Below are 25027 nucleotides of genomic sequence, written 5' to 3'. Positions count from 1 at the left end.
ACTCCCAATCTATACAGCTCACGTACGGATCAACTTGCTATAACAGATGTAACAAGACTGTTGGCATTCCGTATTAGCTAACAACCTTGTAACAACACCAAATAATCTCACCGATTTCCCATCTAGTCAGGGTTCGTCCGTTCTATTCCTTTCCTCCCGAGCCTATATAAACCCCTCGGTGGCTGCATGCCATCGATATCTCTCATCTCATAGATCGACAATCACCATCACCTCATAAAAGATGAAGAACATTTCGTTCTTCTCCCTGCTTCTCTTTTGCCTGGCTGCACTGCAGCTGCACGCCGATGCATCCCAGCAGGAGGATGCGCTGAGGGCCTTCATCTCGTCCAGGAAGAAGGGCGAGATCAGTTCCGGCACTTTCAAAGCGCGTAACATAGGTGACATGGTCGCCAGCAGCCTGGCTGCAAAGAATAGCTCTGCAGTCTCGCACAAGGCGGCCGACAAGATCCGGGCGTTGCCGGGCCAGCCGCAGGGCGTCGACTTCGACCAGTACGGCGGCTACGTGACCGTCGACCAGAAGAACGGCCGCGCGCTCTTCTACTACTTCGTCGAAGCACCTTCCGGTGCTGCCGAAAAGCCCCTCGTCCTGTGGCTCAACGGAGGTTTGATTTAACTGCAGGATTAACTCACAGTCGAACATTTCTTGTCTGCAGGATTAACTGTATTGATACTTGCATATATATATCTACTCCTTAATTGATCACGCTGGAGATGTGTATGTAAATCCACAGGTCCAGGATGCTCCTCACTCGGCTACGGAGCAATGCAAGAACTTGGCCCGTTCCGCGTATCCCAGGACAACAAAACGCTCACCAAGAACCTGAACGCATGGAACACCGGTAACCTATTGCTTCTCTACCAGCTAATTATTCCTTCGTCTTTACCATGTTAGATTGATCACAGCTGGTTATAAGACTAAACTCTCATATATATAGCTTGCTTGTGAAAAATTATGGCAGTGGCTAACGTCCTCTTCCTGGAGTCGCCCGCCGGTGTTGGGTACTCCTACTCCAACACGTCACTAGTAGAAAAACGGTCATCTATACCGGTTCCAGAGGGCCATTCGTACCGGTTTTGCAACCGGTACAAATTATTCGGCACTAAAGCCCCCCCCCCCTTTCGTACCGGTTGCTTACGAACCGGTATAAAACGGGCCTCCACGTGGGCCACCAGGAGAGCTCAGGGCTGAGGATCTTTGGTACCGGTTGGTAATACGAACCGGTACCAAAGGTTCCCCCCGCGGCAGGGAATTTTCCCAAATCTCTGCCGCGGCAGAGAATTGGCTTTTTAGGGTTTTGGAGAGGTTTAGGGATATCGGTTTGATTCATATCGCGTCGATGCACCAGAAACGCGTTTGGGTTTAGGTAGTACATGAAGATCAAGATGATGCATAGCAAGTTGGTGCATATAATATAACACACATGTTATTGCATGAGATCGCAAATTAAGTAGCACTATGCATGAAGATCGATCTTCATGCATAGTGGTGCTCTCCGAGGCGTACTCTATATATGTCTATTACATGTAGCATAGTGGTACTCTTCGAGTCAACGATATATGTAACATGTACATCTTCATTCATTGTGGTGCTCTGCGAGTGGTGGTATGACGTCCCGAAGGAAAAATCCCGCCAATTCCTCGCCTATTGCTATGAAGCGGTCATCGATTGAGAGCTTGTTCCGCTTTCTTGCCAACTATAAAAGAATAAGATACAAATGAATACATGAAACAACTATTACTGAAACTCGGCACAACTTATGATAACAAAACAAATTTGTGAAGATTGTTTTTGTACCTCTTTATTTCTCTCATTATTCGTTCTCTCGTTGACAATTCTGCGGATGAACTCGCAAACGAAGAATCCACAGAGATCGGTCCCCGGAGGTTGTTGCGGGCATTTCTTTACAAGAATATAATTCAATCAAACAATAGTCAAGTATGATAATTGAAAGGTGTGTGGACCTAGGTAGTACTACTTACTTTCGCACGCCATCGCAGCTTCGGTGGCCATTCACGGGACGTATCTTCCTTGATGAAAGTTTGCCATACGCTGCTCGACAAAAGAAAATGCATAAAAGAGTCATCAATTAGTTCAAAGCAGGAAATTAACGAAACAAACCGATAAGAATTCAAATTACCTTCTGAGCATTAAAAAACAAGACACGTATAGATCCTTTTCTTTGGTTAGTGAGTCCAAGACTTCAACTTCTCCAATTTCCAAATTGATGACGAGAAGAATAAAGTGAAACCTACGCACGTTTCAATATGTAGTCATTAGTTAAAATTTTGACATACGGTGAGCAAAATATAATGTGTTATAAGACAGTAAGACTCACTCGAAGTTGTAAGGCCAAAGTATTAGCTTTTTGTCACGTTGTCGCTTCAAAAACCTTAGCAAAGTCTGCGGTGTATCCTTGTTATAGAGGGGATCATCTATGGTTTTGACATGCATTGTGTTCGGGTCAATGAACCCAATGTCTGTGATATCGTCCCTTTTGCATTCGAGCATCTTCGATCTGCATAATATAGCGCACAAAAGATTATAATCTGCAGACAATGAACGACTTCTCAAATTAAATAAATAAATCACTTACAGACAATAGCAACTGATGATTGATTTGTCGAGGGCCCGGAGATTGTATAACTGAAAGAGTTCGGCGAAGTCAACGTTCACACAGTACTCATGGAAGTAGTGCTCTTCCCTAACTCGCACCATGATAGTCTCGATCCCTTCCTTTGAGGCCTTAAGGTACCACGAATGCAAGTTACGCATACATGTTGGTACCTTCCTGAGATTCTCGACCAAATCTTTCCCTTGAACAAACTGATATGCTCGTTCAGCTAAGGCGTAATCAGTTGCGTCTTGTCGAGAACTTTGAACGGTCTTCCCGTCAAACACCTTGAGAGGGGCGACCGATTGAACGGGTTGTTGTCCGAGCTGGTAGACACTGTGTATCCCTTTTATCTCCCTGATACCCGATTTAACGGGTTTTGTCGCCTCGATCATCTTGTCATACGACCTTTCAATAGAACGCGCATAGTCAGATGGCGGCGATGGTACAGGGTCATATAGATTGTCAACGGTACGCACAACTTTCTCCCGATCTAGTGTCTTCTCGAAAGGTATCTCTGGCACTTTCGGTGCAAAAAATTTCTTCACCTCGGCCTTAACGGCCTCCGCGTTTTCCTCTGGAGTTTTTTCCCAAGGTAACTTCTCAGGAGGCGGCAGTTGTTTCTCCTTTCTAGCTTTCTTCCTAGGCGGCGTACCGTTCCGCTTAACGGACGCTGTCTTACGCGGAGGATCTCGAGATGGTGGACTCACGCCTGGGGTCCCTCTCGGTAGGTGTGGACTTGGCTGCTCACCAGGACTGCCACCAGGAGGAGTCGATGGCATTTGCTGCTCATGTGTAGGAGTCGGTGGCCTTTGCAAAAGGACGACGTACTTCTTCGGCCATAGGGCGAAACCGTGCTTGACATCGCCCGGTGTCCTCTCATCTTCACCTCTAGGAATATCAAGCTCCACTTTTTCAAACCCCGAAACAACTTCATCCACCCCGACACGAACACAACCAGGTGGAATGGGCATATGATGGTGCATTGCTCCATCTTCACTTGGGTACACATAGCCGACCGCCACCTTAACGAGACGCGGTCCTGATTAACATATGTAGCTCGCAATCTGTCTTCTCCGTGACATAATCCACGGGGTAGCTTCCTCCACATCCGTCAAGATGCGAGGAACCGACATCGCTTCTTCGCTGAGATGGGGCAGCATCGGCTTGTGGATCCTGTAGAAACAGCGGCTGATCGGGTGCCCTCGATTTCTCTCAAGAGCCTCCACCCTAGATAACAACTCCGTTACAATGTCGGCGTCCTTCTTCTTCTTTCGCGAACGGCTTCTATAAGTGTCAGCGCTGTCCGGCCACGCTTCCTTCATGGTGAGACCTGGGCGAGCTCGTGCCGTCCAACATGTTCGGGGTTCCCCAGGCGAGTGTCAGCTCGTCATTCTCTCGATCGGGAATGTACTCTCCCTTTCGACCTTTTCAATTGCATCTACAAGCTTCGGTACAATTGCCTCAATTTTTTCCTTCCATTTTCCCTTCGCAACGATCAACCCTGTCTTTGGGTCCAACCCTGCCCCATGAGCGAACAACCAGTAACTTGGACCGTTCGGGCCAGTCCCATGTCTGTGGAGTGATTCCATGATCCATCAGTTTATTCTCAAACGCTGTCCACTTCGGAATGGCACTCTTGTAGCCACCTGACCCCAAATGATGCGGAAGTTTCTTCTTTGCAGCATTTTCGGTATTTTTCTTCGATCGGGACACAAACTTAGACGATTTCTTATACTCCTTAAATGCGGCCCAGTGATCTTTTATCTTCACTAGATTATCTTCGCATGGGGGATCTTCATTCTTATATTTGTCCCATAAATTTTTCTTGAAGCTCTGGAATTGTATGGCCATCTTCTTCCATGTCCATTCCTTGACTTTATCCTTCTGGCCTTCCGTCATGTCTTCCGGTAGGCTGAACTTTGTCAGTAGCGTTTCCCAAAGAAATTTTTTCATGCTGTCGTTGACATAAGTAGCACCACTCTCCGGGTTCTTCGGCTTATGCCACTCTTGAATGCTGATCGGTACATGGTCCCTAACAATAACTCCGGATTGACTTGTAAATTTGCGGCAAAACTCCTTGGGCTCCACTGGTTCACCATTAGCCTTGAATGCCGTGAGGGCTAACCTGCCCTCGCCCTTTAGCACCCGCGTCGGGCCTCGTTTTGTTCTAACAGACTTGCTCGATGATCCAGAAGGCTAAAAGAAAAAATTATTCGTTAATAAGTGCAATACAAATAAATGAATGCATCTAGGGATGAACACAGACTAATTGATACATAGATATACACCTCGCCGGAGTTTGTGATGGACACTTCATTGTCTTTTCTAACTTGTTCAGACTCAAGTCCCTCGCCAAAATCATTCAGAAAGTCGGCGTACTCGTTGTCATCTCCATCGTCGGGTTCCGGACCACGGGCACTCTCATAGATCAATCGCTGCACCGCTTCTTCCCCCTCCTCATCTCGGACGAAGGTGCCGTCCTCCATACCTCAATGTCACTGCAAAATTAAGAAAGCAATTGTATTTCATTCATCATGTAATGATCATATAACAGATTGCTAGATGGATAACAATTGAAATGAAGAAAGCAAAAAAAACCCTAACCCTAACACTCGGCGCTCCTCCTCTCGCTCTTCTCTCTTTTTCTCGACCCTAACCCTAACACTCGGCGCTCTTCCTCTCGCTCTTCTCTCTTTTTCTCGACCCTAACCCTAACACTCGGCGCTCTTCCTCTCGCTCTTCTCTCTTTTTCTCGACCCTAACCCTAACACTCGCCGCTCTTCCTCTCGCTCTTCTCTCTTTTTCTCGACCCTAACCCTAACACTCGGCGCTCCTCCTCTCGCTCTTCTCTCTTTTTCTCGACCCTAACCCTAACACTCGGCGCTCTTCCTCTCGCTCTTCTCTCTATTGATGCATAAAAGGGAAAGCTTCAAAGTTACCCATTGAAAACTTGATTTTTTCTCCGCCTAAAATTTTAAAATATGATTAATAATCAAAATCCCTATTTGAAATTTGAACTTCATCAAAATTGGAAAGTAACTGTGTCATTGTGTCATTCTTTCTATGCAAAATTGGAAACAAAATTCGAATGCCTGGCTCTCCTTCACGGCCGGCCCGGCGCCACAGCACACCCTCACCGCCGTCGGCTGCTGCAGCACACGGCGCACACCGCGGGCGCCGCGCTCACGGCCATCTTCCAGGGCCGCCATCGGGCCGGACTTGTGCTTGCCTCGCCTCCAAGGCCGACGCCAAGGCCGTCGCCAAGGCCGTCGCCAAGACCGGGCCGGCTGCGGCTTGGCGACCGGCTGCCGCTGCTGGTCGTCGAGGTGAAGGGGCGGGGTGGCCTGGCCGGCGCCTACCCTCCGCACGGCAGCGCGCGCATTTCGTCGAACATGCCGCAGCGTGCGTGAGGGAGGCCGGCACGAGCTCACCGCGGCGATCGTCGCGCGTGCGCGGGCTCCTCCCGGCGAGCGCGCGGCGGCTAGGGAGGCGACGTGAGGGAGGCGGGGTGAGGGAGGCAAGGCGAGGGAGGGAGAGGGAGGTCCTCACCTCGGTTGCCGGCGCGGGGAAAGGGTGGAGCGGCGGGCGTCGATGCGCGGCGACGACGGCGACCCGGCTCTTGCTGCGGCTTGGCGACCGGCTGCTGCTGCGGGCTACGGCGACGGCGGCGGCGCGTGGAGCTCGGGCGATGGCGACGGCGGCGGCGCGTGGAGCTGCGGGCTACGGCGACGGCGGCGCGTGGGCTCTGTGTGCGCGCGTCGGTGTGTCTGTTTTTTGGCCAAGTTTGGCCACGCCTAAGTGTTATACGTAGGAGTACCCTTTGGTACCGGTTGGTACCACCAACCGGTACGAAAGACCTTTCGTACCGGTTGGTGGTACCAACCGGTACCAAAGGGTTTTTTGTTTTCTTTTTTGTTTCTTGTTTTCTTTTCTTTTCTTGTTTCTTTTCTATTTCTTTTTTATTTTCTGTTTTTTCTTTCTTTTGTTTCTTTTTCTTTTCTCTTTGTGTTTCTTTTCTTTTCTTTTTATTTTTCTATTTCTTTTCTTTTGTATTTGTTTTCTATTTCTTTTTCTATTTCCGTTTGTTTTATTTTCTATTTCTTTTCTATATCCTTTTTTATATTTCTTTTATATTTCTTTTCTATTTATTTTGTTTTCTGTTTCTTCTTTCTTTTCTTTTCTTTTCTGTTTTTTTCTTTTCTTTTGTGTTTCTTTTCTTTTCTTTTTATTTTCTATTTCTTTTCTTTTCTATTTCTTTTCTATTTCTTTTCTATTTCTTTTTCTATTTCCGTTTGTTTTCTTTTCTATTTGTTTTCTATATCCTTTTTTATATTTTTTTTCTATTTTTTTTCTAATTCTTTTCTATATATTATCCATTTCTATTCTTTACTCTTGCCACGACGCCGTCCGCGCGGGAAACTTTCCCGCCACGTACGACGGAAAAAGGCGGGAAAGAAAGGGCGGGAATAAAATTTTATTACGATTGAACTCGAATTAAAAGTACATAGCTTAACTGAAAATTAAAGATAGATGGCCAAATTCTACTGTTGGAGTCATTCTTCGATCATACTCTGCCTAGCCCTGTAGTAGTCGCCATCGTAGTCGTCGTAGTCGCCGTCATCATCGTCGCAGCATCGGGGTCGCGGTACTCTCCGGTCGGCGGGTGAGCACGCGTGGGCTGGGACCGAGGGTAGCGCGAGCGGGGGCCACGGTAGGCCATGACGCCTGGAGAGTCCGGCCGCGCCACCACAGCCGACGGCCGGCCTCGTTGAAGTTCGAAGGAGGCGGACCGCCCTCCTCATGCCTGGAAAGCGCCCTCTCACGCCGATTGATGAAGAAGCTTTCCCAAGTCGGGCTGTAGTCGGGATGCCACTGGGGATGTTTTCTTTTTTCTTTTACTGTTTTCTTTTCTTTTGCTGTTTCTTTTTTCTTTTACTATTTTCTTCTTTCTTTTCTGTTTCTTTTTCCTTTTATTTTGTGTTTCTTTTCTTTTCTTCTCATTTTCTATTTCTTTTCATTTTCATTTTCTATTTCTTTTCTTTTCATTTTCTATTTCTTTTCATTTTCTATTTCTTTTCTTTTCATTTTCGTTCCCCTTTCTTTTGTGTTTCTTTTCTTTTATATTTCTTTTCTATTTATTTTGTTTTCTGTTTCTTCTTTCTTTTCTTTTATGTTTTTTTTCTTTTCTTTTGTGTTTCTTTTCTTTTCTTTTTATTTTCTGTTTCTTTTCTTCTCTATTTCTTTTCTATTTCTTTTTCTATTTCCGTTTGTTTTCTTTTCTATTTGTTTTCTATATCCTTTTTTATATTTCTTTTCTATATATTTTCTAATTCTTTTCTATATATTATCTATTTCTATTCTTTACTCTTGCCACGACGCCGTCCGCTGGAAACTTTCCCGCCACGTACGACGGAAAAAGGCGGAAAGAAAGGGCGGGAATGAAATTTTATTACGATTGAACTCGAATTAAAAGTACATAGCTTAACTGAAAATTAAAGATACATGACCAAATTCTACTGGGAGTCATTCAGTCATACTCCTGCCTAGCCCTGTAGTACTCGCCACCGTAGTCGTCGTAGTCGCCGTCATCATCGTCGGCGCATCGGGGTCGCGGTACTCGAACGTCGGCGGGTGAGCACGCGTGGGCTGGGACCGAGGGTAGCGCAGCGGGGGCCACGGTAGGCCATGACGCTGGAGAGTCCGGCCGCGCCACCACAGCCGACGGCCGGCCTCGTTGAAGTTCGGAGGAGGCGGGCCGCCCTCCTCGTGCTCGGCAAGCGCCCTCTCACGCCGATTGATGAAGAAGCTTTCCCAAGTCGGGCTGTAGTCGGGATGCCACCGGGGATTCCTCCGCTGCTCGGCGTGAGCTCGAAGTAGTAGTGGTTCGTGATGGCCATCTCGCGCGCCACACCTAGAGGGACTGGAGGGACCGGTACGCCTCCGACGCTTAGCAACCAGCCGGTCGGGACGCGGTAGCCCGGCGGGCAGGGTAGTTCGAGGCGCAAAGCGCCTCCGCCTCCCGGGGGTTAGAGATGCGATGGAAGCCATGGGAGAGAATGATGAGGTTTGCGAGATATGAGTCTAGATGTGATATGTAAATGGTGGCCAAGCCTACATATATATAGTGAAAAAATGGCGGGAAGACAGAGGCGGGAACCGGTGGAAAGCGCGGGAAGAAAATAGGCGGGAAGACAGATCGAGGCAAACCTTTAGTACCGGTTGGTGGGTGCAACCGGTACTAAAGCTGTCGGCGGGATAAGGACGCCTGCTCGATGAGATAAAGTATGTAGCGCACGACGCCCTGTCGGTGGGATAAGGACGCGTGGGTAACCTTTAGTACCGGTTGGTGGGTGCAACCGGTACTAAAGCTGTCGGCAGGATAAGGACGCGTGGGTAACCTTTAGTACCGGTTGGTGGGTGCAACCGGTACTAAAGCTGTCGGCAGGATAAGGACGCCCTGCTCGATGAGATAAAGTATGTAGCGCACGACGCTGTCGGTGGGATAAGGACGCGTGGGTAACCTTTAGTACCGGTTCGTGTCTACAACCGGTACTAAAGCTGTCGGCAGATAAGGACGCTCTGCCTATAAAAGGAGCATCGATACACCATGGGAAGCAGCTCAACAAGCCAACATGGATGGAGAGTTTCATCACCATGGATGGAGGAAAGGGTTGGGAAATCTCCCGTGGCGGAACTTGTCGAAGATGCCCTTGGTTCACACGCCCTATGGCATCTTCGGAAGTTCCGCCTCGGAAAAATTTCCACTGCAAGCCCGTGGAAGACTCCATCTCCTCTAACAAATGTTGGGGAAAGGGTTGGGAAATCTCCGTGGCGGAACTTGTCGAAGATGCCCTTGGTGCACACGCCCTATGGCATCTTCGGAAGTTCCGCCTCGGAATTTTTTCCTGCAAGCCCGTGGAAGACTCCATCTCCTCTAACAATGTTGCGGAAAGGGTTGGGAAATCTCCGTGGCGGAACTTCTCGAATATGCCCTTGGTGCACATGCCCTATATATGGCATATTCGGAAGTTCCGCCTCGGAATTTTTTTCCTGCAAGCCCGTGGAAGACTCCATCTCCTCTAACAATGTTGCGGAAAGGGTTGGGAAATCTCCCGTGGCGGAACTTATAGAATATGCCCGTGGTGCACAAGCCCTATATATGGCATATTAGGAAGTTACGCCTCGGAAAAAATTACCTGCAAGCCCGCGTGACTTAAATAGTAAAAAAACCCAACCCTCTCCATTGTTAATATCTTACATACGGTAACATCATTACACAAAAGTGATTTCCATATTGAGATACACAAGTTATGATCCCTATATGTAGCTAGCTAGTCTTCGAGTTTTCTTCGCTCGTTTCCCTTTCTTCTTCTTTGCGACGCAACCATGGACAATCTTCATTGTTTAAGATGATGCTTGGGTCAATTTTTACCTTGAAGGGTGGAATATCGTCAAACTTATTATAATCTTCTGACATGTCTGTCTTGTCCTCTACTCCCACGATGTTTCTTTTTCCTGAAAGAACTATGTGCCGCTTTGGCTCATCGTATGATGTGTCCTCTTGCCTTTCTTTCCTTTTTTTCGGTTTGCTAGACATATCCTTCACATAAAAAACCTGAGCCACTTCACTGGCTAGGACGAATGGTTCGGTGTCGTACCCAAGATTCTTGAAATCCACCGTAGTCATTCCGCATCTGCGGGTCTACTGTACCCGTCTTTCAGGTTGAACCATTTACACCGGAACAAAGGGACCTTGAAATTAGGTCCATAGTCAAGTTCCCATATCTCCTCTATGTACCCATAATATGTGACCTTGTTCCCATTGCCATCTTCTCGCATCAAAGCGGACACCACCGTTTTGGTTGGTGCTCTTTTTGTCTTGGGCGAAAGTGTAAAATGTGTTCCCATTAATCTCGTACCCTTGAAAAGTCGATATAGTAGAAGATGGTTGCTTGGCCAACAAGTACAGCTGCTCGTCATCGGTGACATTCATGAGACGTGTTTGCAACCAACCGCCGAAAGTCTTCATGTGTTCTCCATCAATCCAATCTTCACGTTGCTCCGGGTATTTAGAGCGTAAGATCTCCTTGTGTTCCTCTTTGTACGGAGCCACCAAGATGGAATTAAGTAGAACTGTGTAGTGTGCTTGAGTGAAAGAATGTCCGTCCATACACGTTGCTGATTTCTTTCCTAGCGTGCCTTTTCCACGCAGTCTCCCCTCATAGCGCGATTCAGGAACACCGATCGGCTTAAGGTCAGGAATAAAGTCAACACAAAACTCAATGACCTCCTCTGTTCCATAGCCCTTGGAGATGCTTCCTTCGGCCTAGCACGGTTATGAACGTACTTCTTTAAGACTCCCATGAATCTCTCAAAGGGGAACATGTTGTGTAGAAATACAGACCGAGAACGCCAATCTCTTCGACCAGGTGAACTAGGAGATGTGTCATAATATTGAAGAAGGATGGTGGGAACACCAACTCGAAGCTGACTAGACATTGGACCACATCCTTCTGTAAATTTTGTAGAGTAAGTGGATTGATCACCTTCTGAGAAATTGCATTGAGGAACGCACATAGCTTCACAATGGGTACTCGAACATTTTCCGGCGAAGCCCCCTCAATGCAACCGGAAGTAATTGTGTCATAATCACGTGGCAGTCATGAGACTTTAGGTTTTGAAACTTTTTCTCCGACATGTTTATTATTCCCTTTATATTCGACGAGAAGCCAGACGGGACCTTGATGCTACTCAGACTTCAAAAAGATCTCCTTCTCCTCTTTGGTAAGAGCATAGCTGGCGGGACCTTGATACTTCTCTGGATTCAGGTTGTTTCCTTCGTGGATACTTTGCTGGTCCTGCCGTGCATCCGGTGTATCTTTTGTCTTCCCATACACGCCCAAGAAGTTTAGCAGGTTCACGCAAAGATTTTTCGTCACGTGCATCACGTCGATTGCGAGTGAACCTCTAAGAATTTCCGTAGGGTAGCTCCCAAAATATCGACTTCTTCTTCCACATGGGTACGTGTCCGTCAACATCATGCGGAACAGATTGTCCGCCGGGACCCTTTCCAAAGATCACTTCTAAATCCTTGACCATATCATATATAACTTCCCCATTAGGGCGGGTAGGCTTGGTTCGGTTATCTGCCTCACCTCCGAAATGCTTTCCTCTCTTTCTTACGTGATGTTGTTTTGGAAGAAATCGACGATGCCCAGTACACATTCTTGTTTCCCAAATACATACTATCAGTCTCAGCTACACCGTGTGTGCATGCATTGTATCCCTTGTTTGACTGCCCTGAAATGTTACCAAGAGCAGGCCAATCATTGATGGTTACAAATAACAACGCTCGTAGGTTAAATTCCTTTTGTTCGTGCTCATCCCACACAGGTACACCTTCGTCACGCCACAACTCTAAAAGTTCTTCAACCAATGGCCTCGGGACACATCAATGTCGTTGCCGGGTTGCTTCGGGCCCTGGATGAGCACTGGCATCATAATGAACTTCCGCTTCATGCACAACCAAGGAGGAAGGTTATAGATACATAGAGTCACTGGCCAGGTGCTATGACTGGAGCTCTGCTCCCCGAAAGGATTAAAGCCATCTGTACTTAGACCAAATCTTAAGTTCCTTGCGTCATCTGAAAATGACTTGAACTCTCTGTCGATTTTTCTCCACTGCGACCCGTCGGCGGGGTGTCTCAGATCACATCTTTCTTACGGTCCTCTTTGTGCCATCGCAACAACTTGGCATGCTCTTTGTTCCGGAACAAACGTTTCAACCGTGGTATTATAGGAGCATACCACATCACCTTCGCAGAACCCTCTTCCTGGGGTGGACTCACCCTCAACATCGCCGGGGTCATCTCGCTTTGATCTTATACCTCAATGCACTACATACCGGGCATGCATTCAAATTCTCGTACTCCCGCGGTAGAGGATGCAGATCATTGATGCATGCATGTATCTTTTGCACCTCTAATCCTAGAGGGCAGACAACCTTCTTTGCTTCGTACGTGCTAGAGGGCAACACGTTCTCCCCTGGAAGCATCTTCTTTATTATTTTCAGCAACTTTTCAAATCCCTTGTCGAAGTACCATTCTCTGCCTTCCATCGCAAAGCAATTCCAGCGTGGTACCCAGCTTTTTCTGACCATTTTCGCAATTTGGGTACAACAGTTTGTTGTGATCCTCTAACATTTTCTCCAACTTCAACCTCTCCTTTTCATTTCCGCAGTTCATCTTCGCATCAAGAATGGCCCGACCCAAATCGTCATCCGGGTCATCAAAAATCGGCTCATCGAAAATGAGCTCTTCTTCAGCTTCATCTTCCCCCATTCTACTACCACCGTCTTCGTGAATAAGCTGGGATAGTTGTCACTATCCTCTTCTTCTTCGTTGTCTTCCAATATAACTCCTCTTTCTCCGTGCTTGGTCCAACAATTATAGCTGGGCATGAAACCATTCTCCAGCAGGTGGACGTGAAGGGTCTTCGAGGTAGAGTAATCCATCATATTCTAACAGGAACTACATGGACAATACATGAAACCATTCGATCGCCTGTTTGCCTCAGCCACGTTGAGAAAATAATGCATGCCAGTAATGAACTCGGGATGGCACCGGTCACCGTACATCCATTGTCGACTCATCTGCATTTTATATGTATATCAAAAATCATTAAGTACACAACATCATGGATATATGAGTGACCAACTTAATTAATATTCAAGTTCATCACATAAAACTAAGTTATTTTTATAAAAAAGAAGAGGGGCTCACCGAGGTGGTACCGTGCCGGCTAGGGGACGACGCTAGCGATCGACGGCGGTGAGGACGGGGATGATACTAATTAAAACCTACAAAACATACCATAATTTCAGCTCAAATTGCATATAAAAAAATAAAATCACTAACTTAGGCATTTCATCGAACACCTTGATTGCACTACAAAAATAGTACGAGTTAAAACTACCAAAGAACTGAGCTAAATTAGGAACGCCGGAAGGAAGGATGATATTGCTAACCCTTGGATAGATGTATGCCGTTAATCTTGTTAAAATGGTGGAGAAAAATAAAGATTATTGGAGTGTGTGAGAGGTGGAGAAAAATTTAGAGTGTGAGGAAGATGAGAAAAATGAGAGCCAGCAGGGGGCTCGGGACGATCTGGGCGATTTTGATATGGCTGGGTACCCTTTGGTACCGGTTCGTGTTACGAACCGGTACCAAAGGTCCAGCCCGGGCCCCACCACGCGTTTTAATTTTGGCCGAAGACCTTTCGTACCGGTTCCTAACACGAACCGGTACGAAAGCTCCTAACGAACCGGTATTAAATCTCCTCGCCCGCCAGAGCCAATCAACCGGTATAGATGACCCCATTGGTACCGGTTCGTAAGGGAACCGGTACCAATGGCTTAGATGGATGAGAGGTTTTCTACTAGTGCGTCTTCCGACTACAATCTCAGCGGAGACCAGAGAACGGCTGATGATGCGTACATTTTTCTGTTGAATTGGCTGGAGAGGTTCCCCGAATACAAGGACCGTGCATTCTACATCTCCGGGGAGAGCTTCGCCGGCCACTACGTGCCGGAGCTCGCCGCCACCATCCTGCTCCACAACACCTACAACAACAGAACCATCGTGAATCTGAAGGGTGTCCTGGTACGTAGTCAAATTTGCATGTTGTAGTGACAGAAAATATGGTTGAAAAAAACAGCGATAATAATATAATAATGAGTCTCATTTTGGCATGATGAAGGTTGGAAATCCGTATCTTGATGACAACATAAATATTAAGGGCAGAGTGGACTTCTTCTGGACCCATGGTGTGATGTCAGACGAGGTCTACACTAACGTCACCAAGCACTGCAACTTCGACAGCGCGGTGGAGACGCCCTCTTTAGAGGCGGCATGCAACGGTGCTTTGGATGTGTTCCATGAAGGCGACATTGATGCCTACAACATATACGCTCCGGTTTGCCTTGAAGGGCCTAATGGAAAGTATTACCCAAGTGCCAATGTATGACCGCTAGCAACTTCTGTTTGTTTTTCTTTCTGAACAAAAGGCAATTCTTTTTGGGGGAAATTACTGCACGTTCTGAAATGCTAACCTCATTGTTTATGTTCGAATTGCAGCTTCCTGGGTATGATCCATGCAGTGAGTTTCCTACCAACGCCTACCTCAATGATCCGGCAGTGCAGAACGCTTTCCACGCTAGACCGACAAAGTGGCAAGGCTGCACGTAAGATCTATGAACGAAATAATTTTGATGCTAATGTATATCAGTAGTCAGCTACCAATTCCTCTTGTCTTTAACCCGCATCTACAAACATCTTCTCACTTCGCAGGAGCTTGAACTGGAAAGATGCCCCAATGTCCATGCTTCCAACCATCAAGTTTTTAATCGAGAGCAAGCTTCCCGTTTGGATATTCAGGTACAAAACCTTGACTGAATATTCTCAAGAAAAAACACTTCAGAAGTATTGCAGACTTTGGTACCAAATTAACTAACCGATTTTTTTTAGTGGCGACTTTGATTCCGTGTGCCCGCTTCCGGCGACAAAACACACTGTCCTAGACCTTGCCCTCCCTGTCATGACTCCATGGCGCCCATGGACAGCAAAGGAGGAGGTAAGTTCAAGTTCTAGAATTAGAATATTCAGCTACTTACATGATTCTTCACAACTAGCTGATGGCGTCACCGTTGCACTTGCAGGTGGGAGGATATGTTCAGGAGTACGCCGGTGGATTCACATTTCTTACTGTGCGCGGAGCTGGCCATATGGTTCCATCCTTCCAGCCTGAGAGAGCCTTGATAGTGTTGAGCTCTTTCCTCAACGGGGTGGCACCACCTTAGGGAAATGATCACTAAGAGTCAGATTTGATATAATTAGATCGATAGCAAATAGCAAGAATTAGGATTCTTCATCCCTCTCAATGTCTCTTTCAATTCGAGGATCTAGATAGGTGTTTTTATAGTCTTCTCCAAATATATTTATTTTCAGTTTTCTATGATATATGTCTTTATAAATGAAAATGGGTTCGAACAACACGTGAAAAGGAGTCGCAGTCAGCGGATTTGAATGTTTTCCTTTTGAATGCTTTTTTTCCTTAATTATTTTCTTGTATCCACTTGGACCATAGAGTTTAGCGAGGTTTTCTAAAGGGGGAATACAACACTGTCCACTGCGTCAATACATACACACACAACCCTCTTATTGCATAGTATTAAATTAAAACAAAAATTCTTGTATGGTTTAATCCTAGTATTTATTGGTCGCAGTAAAGGTTTGATATTTTAAGAGTCTTATGCAGTTCCTTGTAAACATATGTTTTTTTTTGCGGGGCGTAAACATATGTTTTTCAACGTAACAAAAGAATAATATTTGTTTCTTTTTTTGCAAGGAAAAAAAGAGATATATTGGTTATAAAGAAACAAAAATAAAACAAGATCGTCCATATGATTTTTACAAGAAAGGTCGTGCACTAAAATTGCTTTGCTATTTGCTCAGAATGTTCCTGAATCCTGATATTTCCAACCTTGCTGCTACTGCCTCCTTTTAGAGCAGGAAGGAAGTTAAAACCACTGCGATAAGTTGACCGTGCACCAGATATTGACTTTAAAACCCCTCATCTCGTAAAAATATGAATTAATTAATGTAATCCCACACAGTGCCAAATTAATTACTTCACCAATGCTGCGTTTCTCTCTCTTCGATTACTGGCCGAAAATCCGTCTCCCTTCCGACTAAGACTAGTCACAATGCATAGTATCATATAGAAGTATCATACGTATGATACTACTACATGTTACTATCTCCACAATGCATGGTATCATATACTAGTATCATAGTCTCCATATATTAATTGTTTTGTAGAATCTCAATGCAAATATGTGTACAAGATTTACTTGATATTATTTCTTCTAGTAGTATGTGCTATGATACTGTATCTACCTATGATACTAGTACACTCTCTCTCATCTTTAATTGCACTGCCACATCAGCATTTTGCATGCATGGAATGCATGATACTACCTATGATACTCCCATTGTGGGTAGTCTAATGAACAGGGACAGAGTTGGAGACAGTTAATATGTACAGGTAAGGAGAGATTTCGAGGAGAATTAATGCGTGCCTTAATCCGCTGGACGTGCGCACGGTCGGTCCTGCATGCGTTCCAGAAATTAAGGGCCCAGGCGGCTGTCCGTCCGTAGATTTCTTTTCTCCTCTTAATTGTGCAGCAAATTAATCCACCGACAGCAAGAATCAGCACTCTAATACATGCACCAATTAAGACCCTTAAAGATTATGTATTACAACACCATATCAATCTCACCGATCTCTATCTACATGCTGAGACCCTATATACATAAACCCCTGCACGGCTGCATGCCATTGATATCTCTCAACATCTCATAGATCAACAATCACCTCACCAAAGATGAAGCACATTTCGTTCTTCTGCCTGCTTCTCGTTTGCCTAGGTGCGCTGCAGCTGCGCGCCCACGCATCCCAGGAGGATGCGCTGAGAGCCTTCATCTCCTCCAGGAAGATGGGCGAGATCAGCTCTTCCGGCGCGTTCAAAGCGCGCAACATAGCTGACAGGGTTGCCAGCAGCCTGAGTGCTGTAAAGACCAGCTCCGCAGTCTCGCACAAGGCGGCTGATAAGATCCGGGCGTTGCCGGGCCAGCCGCAGGGCGTCAACTTCGACCAGTACGGCGGCTACGTCACCGTCGACGAGGTCAACGGCCGCGCGCTCTTCTACTACTTCGTCCAAGCACCTACCTCCGGTGCTGCCGAAAAGCCACTTCTCCTCTGGCTCAGCGGAGGTTAGCTAGAATTATAAACTCATAGTCGGACATTTCTCGTGAAATTTTCTGCAGAATTTTTTTGTATTAATAATTGCATATGTAATTATTCATAATTGATCACTCTTGAGATATATATTTATGTAAATACACACAGGTCCAGGATGCTCTTCACTCGGCTACGGGGCAATGCAAGAACTCGGCCCCTTCCGTGTATCGTCCCAGGACAACAAAACGCTCATGAGGAACCTGAACGCATGGAACTCCGGTAACCTATATATGGCTTCTACCCGTTAATTTTATCCGTCCTCTTTGAGGCGCCTAGCCTCCCTGAATGAGCAGGTTATAGATTGATCTCAACGAATTAGTGCTAGGAGAAACTAGACACTAAATGATATAGTAGAAGCGGGACATCGGCGTGAGAATTCCAGAAATTCGGTCCTGACAGGATTTGAACTCTGGTCGTTTGGGTGCGCCACTGCGACCCCAACCACTTATAAGTTATAACTCAAAACTCTAATACCCTAATTGTCAAACATTATGGCAGTGGCTAACGTCATCTTCCTGGAGTCACCCGCCGGTGTTGGGTACTCCTACTCCAACACGTCTGCCGACTACGATCTCAGCGGAGACCAGAGAACGGCTGATGATGCGTATATTTTTCTGGTGAAATGGCTGGAGAGGTTTCCAGAGTTCAAGAACCGTGCGTTCTACATCTCTGGGGAGAGCTACGCCGGCCATTACGTGCCGGAGCTCGCAGCCACAATCCTGCTCCATAACACCTACAACAACAGGACCATTGTGAACCTGAAGGGCGTCCTGGTACGTCAAATGTACATGGTGTAGTGATAGAAAATAATATGGTTGAAAGCAGCGATGATGATAACATAAATGGGTCTCGTTTTGGCTTGAAGGTTGGAAATCCGTATCTTGACGACAACATTAATAGTAAGGGGAAGATCGACTTCTTCTGGACCCATGGGGTGATGTCGGATGAGGTCTATGCTAATGTCACCAAGCACTGCAACTTTGATAGCGCGGTGGAGACACCCTCAGAGGCGGCATGCAACGACGCTTTCAATGTCTTCGATAAAGGCGAAATTGATTCCTACAACATCTACGCTCCAGTTTGCCTTGAAGGGCCTAATGGAAAGTATTACCCGAGTTCCAATGTAAGACAACCACTCCTGTTTTCTTTTTTCCTTCTTAACAACAAGTATTCTTTTCGGGGCAAACTAGCCCATGTTCTTATTTGCTAGGGAAAAGTGTGGTGGAGCAGGTGCGCTCCACGCACCTTCTCCTTTTTTGTCCTTTTCTTTTTTCTATCTCTTAAATTATATAATATTTTTGATTAGATTTTTTTGCAAATCAGTCAAAAACAACAAATAGAATGGAGGAAAAATAGTTCAGAATTTTTTTGTGCAAATTTAAATTTTAAATTATTTAAAATTCAAAATAAATTCTTGAGATACATATATAAATAATGACATAAAAAATTCAAAATATTTTTCCCACATTCCAATTGTTATGTTTGAGTGATCTGCAAGTTTTTAACTTCAAAAATATGTGATGTGAGAGATACAAAAATAAAAAATTGTTTGAGAGGAGAACAAAAAGAATTAGTACGGATCTTGATGCAGTATACATGGTGTGGATACGGGTGCTCACCAAGCACCTGCTCTAAAAGTCCACTCTCTTTTGCTAACGCCATCTTTTTATCTGCAAATCGCAGTTTCCTGGGTATGATCCATGCAGTGATATTCCTACCGAAGCCTACCTCAATGATCCGGCAGTGCAGAATGCTTTCCACGCTAGAGCGAGAAAGTGGGAAGGCTGCTCGTAAGATCCATGCACGAAATAATTTGTATGCCAATGTATATCAGTAATTAGTAACCAGATCGACTTGTTTTTCACCGACAAGTTCGATCCTTATAACTTCGCAGGACCTTGCGTTGGAAAGATGCGCCAATGTCCATGCTCCCCACCGTCAAATTTTTAGTCGACAGCAAGCTTCCCGTTTGGATATTCAGGTAAGAAATCATGACGTAATATTCTCTACCATACACTTCAGAAGTATTGCAGACTTGCCAACTTACTGACATTTTTGCAGTGGTGATTTTGATTCTGTGTGCCCGCTTCATGCGACGAGACACGCTGTCCTAGACCTCGCCCTTCCCGTCACGATTCCATGGCGCCCATGGACTGCAAAGGAGGAGGTAATTCCGAGTTTTACAATTAGGATATTCATCTGCATACATGCATGATTCTTCACAGCTAGCCATCAACTAGCTGATGGCTTCACCGTTGCACTTGCAGGTGGGAGGATATGTTCAGCAGTATGCCGGTGGATTCACATTTCTTACTGTGCGAGGAGCTGGTCATATGGTTCCATCCTTCCAGCCAGAGAGAGCCTTGATAATGTTGAGCTCTTTCCTCAATGGGCCGCTACCAGCTTAGAGAAAAACCATCACTCTAAGTCATATTAGATAGAATTAGCTCCATCCCAGATAGGCAGAATTAGGATTCTTCATCCCTCTCAATGTCTCTTTCCTTTGAGGTTCTTGATAGGTTTTTTCATAGTCTTCTCCAAATATTTTCAATTTTATTTTTCTATGATAGGTCTATCTATGTGAAAACATGTTCGAACAACATGTTAAAAGGAGTCGCAATCTGCTGATTAATGTTCTCTTTTTAAATGCTTATTTGCTTAATTTCGGTCCTTGAGCGAGGTTAATGAATTCCTCTTTTTTTAAAGGGGAATATAACCCAATCCTTTGCATCAATAGATGCACACATCCATTTTGTTGCAGAGTACTAAATTCAAATGAAGAAAATATCATGATTTAGTTTTTGTGCTTATGTTAGTTATAATTAATTTGAATTTAACCTATAAGTATTCCAAATAAGGCTGAAGATAATAAAAAAAAATGTGATGGCATATGTACATGTTTTGATCATATGGTGACATAAATGTAAAAAATGAAATTTTCATTTGAAAAAAAAAATCAAACTTGTGTTTGCAAGTCATTCTCAATTAATTAAAATATTGAAATGTCGTAAAAAAAACTGAAACTTCGTATGGAGTCCTATTATAGTATAGGCACAATATTCATTTGAAAAAAAATCAAACTTGTGTTTGCAAGTCATTCTCAATTAATAAAAATATTGAAATGTCGTAAAAAAAAACTGAAACTTCCTATGGAGTCCTATTATAGTATAGGCACAATAACTTAGCAGGCAAAGCTTAAAACTTCATGCAAAATTTCAACTCTACATTGTTCACAAATGGACACATCTCCTGAATGTTTCCTAAACTTCAACTTAAAGTTCCTAGTTTGTACTTGGCTTAATATTTTCATAATTGTTTCCACTTTAATTTGGACTGCACCTTCCTTTGAATTTTTTATTAAAGAATGTGAATTTGGATTTCCATTTTTTGCATTAAGTTTTTTTAGTTTCAATAACTAAATAAGGCACCCTAATGAAGCAACTTGTAATATTCTTCTATTATTATATCTACATTATGTCGTTGTATATCAGTTTAAAACTTTTATTAGCTATTTTACCAGTTTATAGAAATTTATTTTTCCTTGTTAGAATTAATTCTGGTTTGAACTATCGTTATCCCAGACAAGGTCCAAAAAACCAAGCTTGGCATAAAAATATGAGGTTTGCTTCGCATGAAATTTTCCTGGGTACAAAAGTCAGCTAACCCCTAAAAGAATTATTACTTAACACTAAAGACTGATGCCCCGCATTTGCTCGGCCACCGTTCTAGTAGATTGAATAATAAGAAAATCACCGCATGAAGTGTGTGTGTATGTTGCATGACCCTCCCACAATCTTCCATTTGTCACTCGTATCTAAAAATGGAAATTTCCTCGCTATACCATATATCTCTCCAAAGCATAGATCTAGTGGCAAAGAGCACACAGTACATACACGAATTGCCATTGGTTAACTTCCAAATTGTCGTTGTAAACAAGACTAGTCCCGATAAATTACAGGCTAAAACTCTACATTACAAGGATAACTAACGGCTTAAGCGCCCCCTTCGCTCTCAATACCCGGCTGCATGCCTGCATGTCAATTCAACCAATCATGGCCGTTTTGACGGATCAAAGCATTGGTGCAAATAAGCAGTGATCCTCCTCGCAATGTAAAAGCGGAAACAAGAACATAAGCATATCCACCGTTTTTACCTGAAATATACAAATGCAAGAATCCAAAAGTCCTTGTTGCAAACTGCTCCGTTCCCTTTCTTCTGCGCCTATATAAGCCCTGCATGTGTATGATATATATCATCTCAGAGTCAGAGATCAACAATCATCTCATCAAAGATGAAGACCATTTCATTTTTGTCTCTGCTTCTCATTTCCCTGGCTGCGCTGCCGATGCACGCCAATGCATCCCAGGAGGCTCAGTTGAAAGCCTTCATTTCTTCTAGGAAGAACAGCGTTAGCAGTACGGATACATTCAAAGTCCGTAACATAGCTGACAGGGTTGCCGCCAGCCTGAGTACAGAGAGCTCTCTCTCTGACCAGAGTTCCCTGAAGGCAGCCGACAAGATCACGGCGTTGCCGGGGCAGCCACAAGGAGTCGACTTCGACCAGTACGGTGGGTACGTGACCGTCGATGAGGAGAACGGCCGCGCGCTTTTCTACTACCTCGTGGAAGCGCCTTCCGGTGCTGCAGAAAAGCCGCTCGTCCTGTGGCTCAACGGAGGTTAGAATTATAAACTCATAGTCGTAATCTATCTCTTGTGAAGATTTCTGCATTGCTTAGTTGGGGAATTTTGTTGCTCGTTGTTAATTGTTCATGCGCTGGATATGTATGTCTCTCGACAGGTCCAGGATGCTCATCGCTCGGCTACGGGGCAATGCAGGAGCTCGGCCCGTTCCGCGTATCTGAAGACAACAAAACGCTCACTAGGAACGTGAACGCCTGGAACAACGGTAACCGAAGGCTTAACCCTTCCCTTTTGGGAATCACTTAGCCGGCTCGGTAGAGCACTGATTTTTTTTTTCTGAAAATGGTAGTCGCTAATGTGATCTTCCTGGAGTCGCCTGCCGGTGTGGGATTCTCCTATTCGAACACATCTTCGGACTACAATCTCAGCGGAGACGAGAGAACAGCTGATGACGCATATGTCTTTCTGGTGAAATGGCTGGAGAGGTTCCCGGAATACAAGGGCCGCGCATTCTACATCTCTGGCGAGAGCTTCGCCGGCCACTATGTGCCAGAGCTCGCCGCCACCATCCTGCTCCACAACACCTACAACAACAGAACCATCGTGAACCTGCAGGGCGTCCTGGTACGTAAAATTTACACAATAAAATGCTGTAGATGAAATATTCATGTTTCTCCTTTTTCACTCTGAATAATCGGCGTCTTCGGTGTTGAAGGTTGGAAATCCATACCTTGATGCGAACAGGAACATTAAGGGAGGGCTTGACTTCCTCTGGACCCATGCAATGATGTCCGACGAGGTGTACCAGAATGTCACTAAAAACTGCGACTTCGACAACCTGAATGGTACACTCTCGGAGCCAGCATGCCGTGGCGCTTTGGATGGGTTCCACTCAGGTCATGTTAGTGCCTACAACATATACGCTCCAGTTTGTCTCCGCGCGTCTAATGGAGCGTACTACCCCAGCAGCTACGTAAGAAAACAACTCCTATATATGTTTCCTTCCAACAGACAACAAATGTTTCTGAGAAAGGCCTAAATATTTATTTGCCCAATAAAATTTGTCATATTATAACGGTTGTGGTTTTCTGATCATCAAATTGCAGTTACCGGGGTATGATCCATGTAGCGACTATCCTACCACCGCCTACCTCAATGACCCGGCGGTGCAGAGCGCCTTCCACGCTAGAACAACTAAGTGGGCAGGCTGCGCGTAAGATCTTTGATTTGTGCTAATGTTTTTGCCTGAACTTTTCATCCACAAGCATATAACTCATCTGATTGTTTTCCTCCAGAGACTTGGACTGGAACGATTCGCCGATGTCCATGCTCCCAACAATCAAATTTTTAATCGAGCACAAGCTCCCAGTTTGGATATTCAGGTACATACTGAACCACCAGTCCACCACACCCGGTATTCTCACACACTTGAAAAGAGTATGTAGCGGTAAAAATCTAACTTCCTATTATTTCGCAGTGGTGACTTTGATTATGTGTGCTCGCTTCCGGGCACGAGGTATACTATCCAAGACCTTGGCCTCCCTGTCACCACTTCATGGCGCCCATGGACTGCAAAAGAGGAGGTACGAAATTCCTAATTTCCGAACATTTATATGCATCTAAATAGATGATGCTTCACCGTGAAAGCTGACGGCTTCCGTGGTTGCACTTGAAGGTCGGTGGCTATGTTCAGCAGTACTCCGGTGGATTCACATTTCTCTCTGTGAGGGGAGCTGGCCATATGGTTCCATCCTTCCAGCCCGAGCGAGCCCTGACAATGTTGAGCTATTTCCTCCAAGGAGTGCTCCCACCTTACATTGAGCAACAGTGATTCATGTCAAGTGCCACGGGGTTGAAAAGGAGTTACAGCTCGCTTTGCTTTGATTAATGTTTTCCTTTCAAAGAAATGTTGCTTAATTTTGGTTTAATATTCACTTGTATCCAATAACAGTTGAGTGAGGTTCATGTCCCTGTGAGTGAAAATTGTAATGTTATATGCATGGAAACTTCATATTTGAGTACTTCCATAACTTTTTAGCTCATATATCCTATAAATATATGAGAAATTTAAAACTTGTTGTGAATATCTCTAGTATTATAAAACGTGGCTTTGAGCTGGATGGTAAAACCGTCCGAAGGAAGTGGCGTGGAACCGACTCTACACTTGGTTTTGTACTAGTATGCTGCAGTGAGCTCAGTCATATCCCCAACATGGGCAATCTTGTCGGAAGTGATCTCCTTCAGGAGTGCAAATATCCATCTTGCTAGATGTAAGTATCTTGCTAGATGACGAATATGGCTTTGTTTTTAGTATCGCTTCGATGTAAGTATCGCTGATTGTATTGGAAGCTATGAGATAAAAAAAGATTCAATATTATGCATGGCATTTTCTTTGAGAAAGTCACATGAGAGGTTAAGTACACTAGATAATATCAAATGCTCTGTGATGAGCCTAACACATCAAATCATTTGTAAGATAGTTTTAGATTTTATAATATTTTTATAACACGTAGTGATGGGAGTACAAGTGATAATATTTCAATATCAAGTATGTAGAATGAATGCATCGTAGGATTATTGTTGAACAAACTGTAACTTCTAAGACATATTTTGAGCATGAAAAAACTATGAGAGATTCTAGTTAACTGTTCAATTTTGACCATGTAAGTTTCTATAAATTTGTTTCTCACAACCGGTGCAAACTAGCATCCTTCATCTCCCTCGGCTTGAAGTTTTGGTCCGAGCAAGACACACTCATGGTGGCTAAGAGTTGCCGGGACGAAGAGGAGGGGTAGGAGCCCTTGTTCATCAAATCATACCAATACCTGTTTTTATAGAGAGAAACGACGGGAGAATGTGGCGGAGCATGGGGTGTAATTGTGGGAGAATGA

The 25027-nt window shown here is 44.9% G+C and overlaps 3 protein-coding genes and 1 long non-coding RNA gene across 4 annotated transcripts; 3 read left to right on the top strand and 1 right to left on the bottom strand.

Annotated features, from left to right (window-relative positions):
- The first annotated feature begins 241 nt into the window (after positions 1 to 241).
- On the top strand, positions 242 to 15492 carry LOC127301892 (serine carboxypeptidase 1-like). The gene is made up of 9 exons (XM_051332186.1): positions 242 to 623; positions 753 to 860; positions 981 to 1038; positions 14077 to 14296; positions 14394 to 14654; positions 14771 to 14877; positions 14984 to 15070; positions 15161 to 15266; positions 15352 to 15492. Exons 1-9 carry the CDS (start codon positions 242 to 244, stop codon positions 15490 to 15492), a joined length of 1470 nt encoding a protein of 489 aa, XP_051188146.1.
- On the bottom strand, positions 1663 to 2573 carry LOC127301893 (uncharacterized). The gene is made up of 4 exons (XR_011745497.1): positions 2358 to 2573; positions 2160 to 2270; positions 2002 to 2071; positions 1663 to 1921 (listed from the first exon to the last, which is right to left on the bottom strand). It is a non-coding gene; the product is annotated as an uncharacterized lncRNA (long non-coding RNA).
- Positions 15493 to 17075: 1583 nt separating the features above from the next.
- On the top strand, positions 17076 to 20026 carry LOC127301894 (serine carboxypeptidase 1-like). The gene is made up of 8 exons (XM_051332188.1): positions 17076 to 17467; positions 17604 to 17714; positions 17994 to 18268; positions 18361 to 18618; positions 19179 to 19285; positions 19390 to 19476; positions 19557 to 19662; positions 19763 to 20026. Exons 1-8 carry the CDS (start codon positions 17080 to 17082, stop codon positions 19901 to 19903), a joined length of 1473 nt encoding a protein of 490 aa, XP_051188148.1. The 5' UTR covers positions 17076 to 17079; the 3' UTR covers positions 19904 to 20026.
- A 1760-nt stretch (positions 20027 to 21786) lies between these two features.
- On the top strand, positions 21787 to 23967 carry LOC127298215 (serine carboxypeptidase 1-like). Its single transcript, XM_051328134.2, has 8 exons — positions 21787 to 22171; positions 22294 to 22401; positions 22486 to 22760; positions 22852 to 23109; positions 23243 to 23349; positions 23432 to 23518; positions 23614 to 23719; positions 23812 to 23967. The coding sequence occupies exons 1-8, from the start codon at positions 21787 to 21789 to the stop codon at positions 23965 to 23967; spliced, it is 1482 nt and encodes a 493-aa protein (XP_051184094.1).
- Positions 23968 to 25027: the final 1060 nt, after the last annotated feature.

The sequence above is a fragment of the Lolium perenne genome, chromosome 5 (genome assembly GCF_019359855.2).
Source record: "Lolium perenne isolate Kyuss_39 chromosome 5, Kyuss_2.0, whole genome shotgun sequence".
Classification (NCBI taxonomy): Eukaryota; Viridiplantae; Streptophyta; class Magnoliopsida; order Poales; family Poaceae; genus Lolium; species Lolium perenne.
The sequence above is the reverse complement of the archived record's forward strand: the minus strand, read 5'-3'. Positions and strand labels throughout refer to the sequence as shown.